The sequence below is a fragment of the Oratosquilla oratoria genome, chromosome 2, assembly GCF_046742065.1.
Source record: "Oratosquilla oratoria isolate Oo_2021 chromosome 2, ASM4674206v1, whole genome shotgun sequence".
Taxonomy (NCBI): Eukaryota; Metazoa; Arthropoda; class Malacostraca; order Stomatopoda; family Squillidae; genus Oratosquilla; species Oratosquilla oratoria.
In genome coordinates this window covers 72,393,287-72,397,824 of record NC_134778.1, presented here as the reverse complement: position 1 = coordinate 72,397,824, position 4,538 = coordinate 72,393,287, and the positions used below count along the sequence as shown (strand labels likewise).

The window sequence follows — 4,538 nt, the reverse complement described above, 5'->3', positions numbered from 1 at the left end:
GCAGTGGGTTCAATATTGGTACTACCTGCTTATTTACTACCATTTTCGCTTGTTTTTTCTCTACTTAGATACTTAAAAAAAGAACCCTCTCGTTTTGCTACTGCCTTTGCTTGTTCTGCTTTGCGTTTGCGATTTTGCGCCCCTGAGGGCTGCTTTCTATTACTCATCTGAAAAGCACAAATTGGGAGTATTATCGTTAATTCCTATTAGACAAATCTTAATAAATATCAATTAATGCATTACATTGGAGTATATACCGTATAGACAGTTTAGATATATTCCTCTTTAGGGTTTATTCCTTTTCATATAAGGGACACACTAGGCCTAGTTCACCACCACAACCATATATATTCATGTTAATAGTAATATACATAATTAGTCACTTTTTATTATGTTTGGTAAATTTATAGTTTCTTCCCCGTCTCGGAAACTTTGATTGAAATATATTTTTTCTGGTAGATTTTAGTGTGGTATGAACGAATATGACTCGTTTCTGGGGGAAATGGCTATTTATTTATTTATTTTTTTATTATTATTTTTTTTTTAATCACCTGGTGTTCACAAACGTAAAGGCCACTAACCTAACCTAACCTGAGCTAAAGGTAATTAGCCTAACTATACCTGACCTGACCTAACCTAATTTAACCTAATCTAACCTAACCCAACCTAACCTAACCTGACCCAAGATTTTCAGTAAGTGCTAGTGATGTTAAACGTGATTTTTCCCATTAAGTATAGAGAAGAAAATGCTTCGAATAATGATGATTATCCGATGGTATATGTGAAACTTACCGTTGTTGAAACGAGGAAGAAACTATAATAATACCTTATGTTTTTCCAAGTATTTCAAATTATATATAGTCTAGCCTAATATCAAATTTTCACACTTCGATATTTCCAAACATTTTTATGGTCGGTTTCCAACCTCACATTCCAGCACCAATTTGAATCTCCCCTCTACCTTTGGTTTCACTCTATAACATATCAATATGGGTAAGTATTGTAATGAAACATAACGCAATACAATCACGCTATATTCACCGACGTGGAACACTATATAAGAACTTTAAAAAATAACATCGAAGATCTAAACAACCCAATTTTCTTACTTCATAAACACAGCCGTTGCGTTGGCGGGAGTTGAATGCTGGCGACTGGCGTGTGTTCGGTGTTCCCGTAGGATATCAGCTGTGTTAGTGGGGAGTGGTGGCGCAATATTTGAAACTGTTTCTACCAGAGCATTTGATCGGTGTTTTCTCTCTGTCGGGGTTACCTTATCTCACCCTGTCCCTACTGAATTGAAAATAAGAAAAATAGGGGAAATTTGGCAAAACGCTTCTGCAAATTAACCAATTAGTTACTGGTCTGACGCCTGACGGTTAATGATTAAACCATGCTTATTAAAGTACCGAAATAGGGATTATTGCTTGATGCCCCTCTCAGCCTGATGCCCTAGGCGACCGCCTAGATTCGCCTAATGGTAGGGCCGGCCCTGTTTGTATGCTTATATGTTCATACCTGCAAGTACTGTATATTATATACAAGGATATGTATATGTACATTTATATGTATAGCCATGTGTATGTTTATATGTAAATGTATATGTATAGCTATATGTATAGCCATGTGTATACGTACATGTATATACATTTTTATGTGTACGAATATGTATACATATATGCATACGCACATGCAAATAATGCATATATGTATAAATATGTACTATAGCCTCAATTCATAACTGTTACAGCTTACTCGCCTTGCAAGACCCTTCTTGCCTTAAAAGTTGATTCAAACGAGGTAATTGGTGCATAGCCTAGGCAGTCTACCAGAGTTTATAGGAGTCTGTCAAAACCTAGTCTGTTGGAGTCTGTCGAAGTCTCTCGTCATCTATCGGAGTCTGTCGAAGTCTCTGATTGTCTATCAGAATCTATCGAAGCCTCCTCGTCTGTCGAAGTCTTTCGTTGTCTATCGAAGTCTTTCGAATGTCTCTCTTCACCGCGGAGTCCACCGAAGGATATCGTAGTCTGTTGAAGCCTTCCGCAGTCTGTCAAAGTCTTTCGGAATCTGTCGGAATCTTTGGAGACTGACGGAATCTGTTGAAGTCCAATAGGTCTCTGCCAATTTTTTCCCGAATTTTTTAGGGTATTACTTGTAAAAGACATTTTTTTCTTTTTTTAATTTAACCCGTGACTCCATTCCAACGAAGCTCGTTCCCTTTCCTTTCTCTTTCCATTTGAGGGGACTTTGTTATATCTGATTATAGGAAAACAAACAATCTTAGAATTTTAGTAATATCTAGAGAGCCCATTCACACCATCTGTATACAATTTGATACCATTTAGAAACTTTTTCTGGCTAATGACAGACGATTTTATTCAGTTTGGAGAAACTCCCCTCGGGTGTAAGCGAAACATGTAACTTTATTGAAGAAATTGTCACTACAAGTCTACAACCCATTAGGTTTCATTGTGCCAAATTTGAGAAATTCAAATACTTTGTTCTGGCTGATTTCAGGCTATTTTATTGAGGTTAAAGGAATGTCTGAGTACGTTTGTTCGTGCGTACACGTATATATAACAATATCTTTTCAAGTTTCATCAACAGTAAAGGACTTTGGCTTATACACCAGTCGAAATAGTAAATTAAAAAACTATATTGTACATGTATTACTATTAATAGAATTTATTGAATGTATAAGTTTACTGTGTGACATAAAGGCGTTGTCAAGACGCTAAGAAATTACTTTATTGAAAACGAAAGTAGCTAGAGGCCTGAAAACATCGAGTTATGGCAAATCTGAATTTTTTGAAATATTAACTTTTTGATATTGAAGCAAAGAAAAACAGTTAAGACGAATGTTATAAGAAAATATGAGAAACAATAGAATTGCCATTATATACTGATGATTTCTAAGGCAAAACGAGAGCAATTTTGTATATGATACTTCCAGAGCCGTTGGACACTCGCCCGGAAGATGGTACATCGAGCAACAGGAGAGGGCCGGGATGGTTGTCGAAACTAATTTTTTTCTTTTCCAAGGAAACTCGTTATTTTGAGTATATTGTATTCCTTATTTTCGTTCTTGTTTAAGTCCTTCGACGTGAGTACAGAATCTCTTCCTCATCACTGTGTGAAGGACAGGGCCCGGATGGTTGTCGAAATTTTTCTTTTTTCAAAGAAACTCGTTTTTTCGAGTATAACGTATTCCTTATTTACGTTCTTGCTTAAGTCCATCGACGTGATTCCAGAATCTCTTCTTCATCACTGTGTGAAGAACATAGAACCGCAGGTCTTTCCTTGCGTCTCTGATTTCCATGTTCCTATCGAAGGTCTTCTTGACCTTACTGAATTCCACAAGGAAAGTGTCCCAGCTCTTGAAGGCGATGTCCACCCGGCCTCTCTTCCTGTGCCCCTCCTCTCCTGAGTGTCTTCTCCGCTTCTTGCTGTTGATGTTTGGAAAATCCCATTGCTCCATGATGGCTTCGAGGTGGAAAACTGGTCCCATCGAGCCGAGGGTCCGCGAGAGCCCGACTCGCTCTCTTCGTGAGCTCTTCGTCCTCCTAGATTCTTCGGCTCGTCGAAGGTGGATTGTGTCCGACCTTCCATAGGCTGTATGTATGTATGTATGTATGTATGTATGTATGTATGTATGTATGTATGTATGTATGTATGTATGTATGTATGTCGCAAAAACCGCAGGGAAAATAAAGTCGGAATACTAAACGTTTTCGTCTATTACGACATCCTCAGAGTACAAGAAAAAGAAATACAACACAATATTTATACAGAAATGAGAAAACTGGGAAGGGTTATAGCCACATAAATGCTTCGGATGATATATATATACATATGATATTCATATACAAATGGAACTAATAATTAGTTCCATTTACAAAGAATTTCAAAGGTGGAGCATGCCAACAGGAGACCTTTGTATATGAATATGTGTGTATGTGTATTGTCCGAAGCTTTTATATGGTTATAAACTTCCCCAGTTTTCTTATTTATGTGTAAATATTGTGTACTATTTCTCTTTTTTATACTCTGAGTATGTCGCAATAGACGTAAACGTTTAGTATTTCGACTTTATTTTCTCTGTGGTTTCTGCAATATTATATAGTCACGCGTTATTGTGATTATTTTTGCAATGTATGTATGTATGTACGTATGCCTGTCGCAGTCTGTCAAAGTCTTTCGGAATCTGTCGGAATCTTTGAAGCCTGACGGAATCTGTTGAAGTCTGATTGGTCTCTGCTAATTTTTTCCTAAGAATTTTAGAGTATTACTTCTGAAAGTGTTTTATTTTTTATTATTATTATTTTTTTTAATTTAACCCGTGACTCCATTCTAACGAACCTCGTTCCCTTTCCTTTCTCTTTCCATTTTAGGGAACTTTGTTTTTCTATAATCAGATATGGCAATCTTAGAATTTTAGTAATACGTAGGGAACCCATCCACACCCTCTCCATACAATTTGATAAATTTAGAAACTCTTCTCTGGCTAACGACAGACGATTTTATTCAGTTTGGAGAAA

At 36.8% G+C, this 4,538-nt stretch overlaps 1 protein-coding gene across 1 annotated transcript in view; it reads right to left on the bottom strand.

Moving 5' to 3' along the window:
• LOC143036234 (zinc finger MYM-type protein 1-like) overlaps positions 1 to 3,508 on the bottom strand; it is a 5,867-nt gene extending 2,359 nt beyond the window's left edge. The window contains exon 1 of the mRNA XM_076203485.1: positions 3,220 to 3,508. Within this exon, the coding sequence (XP_076059600.1) occupies positions 3,220 to 3,508 (289 nt within the window). The remainder of the gene's footprint in view (positions 1 to 3,219) is intronic.
• Positions 3,509 to 4,538: the final 1,030 nt, after the last annotated feature.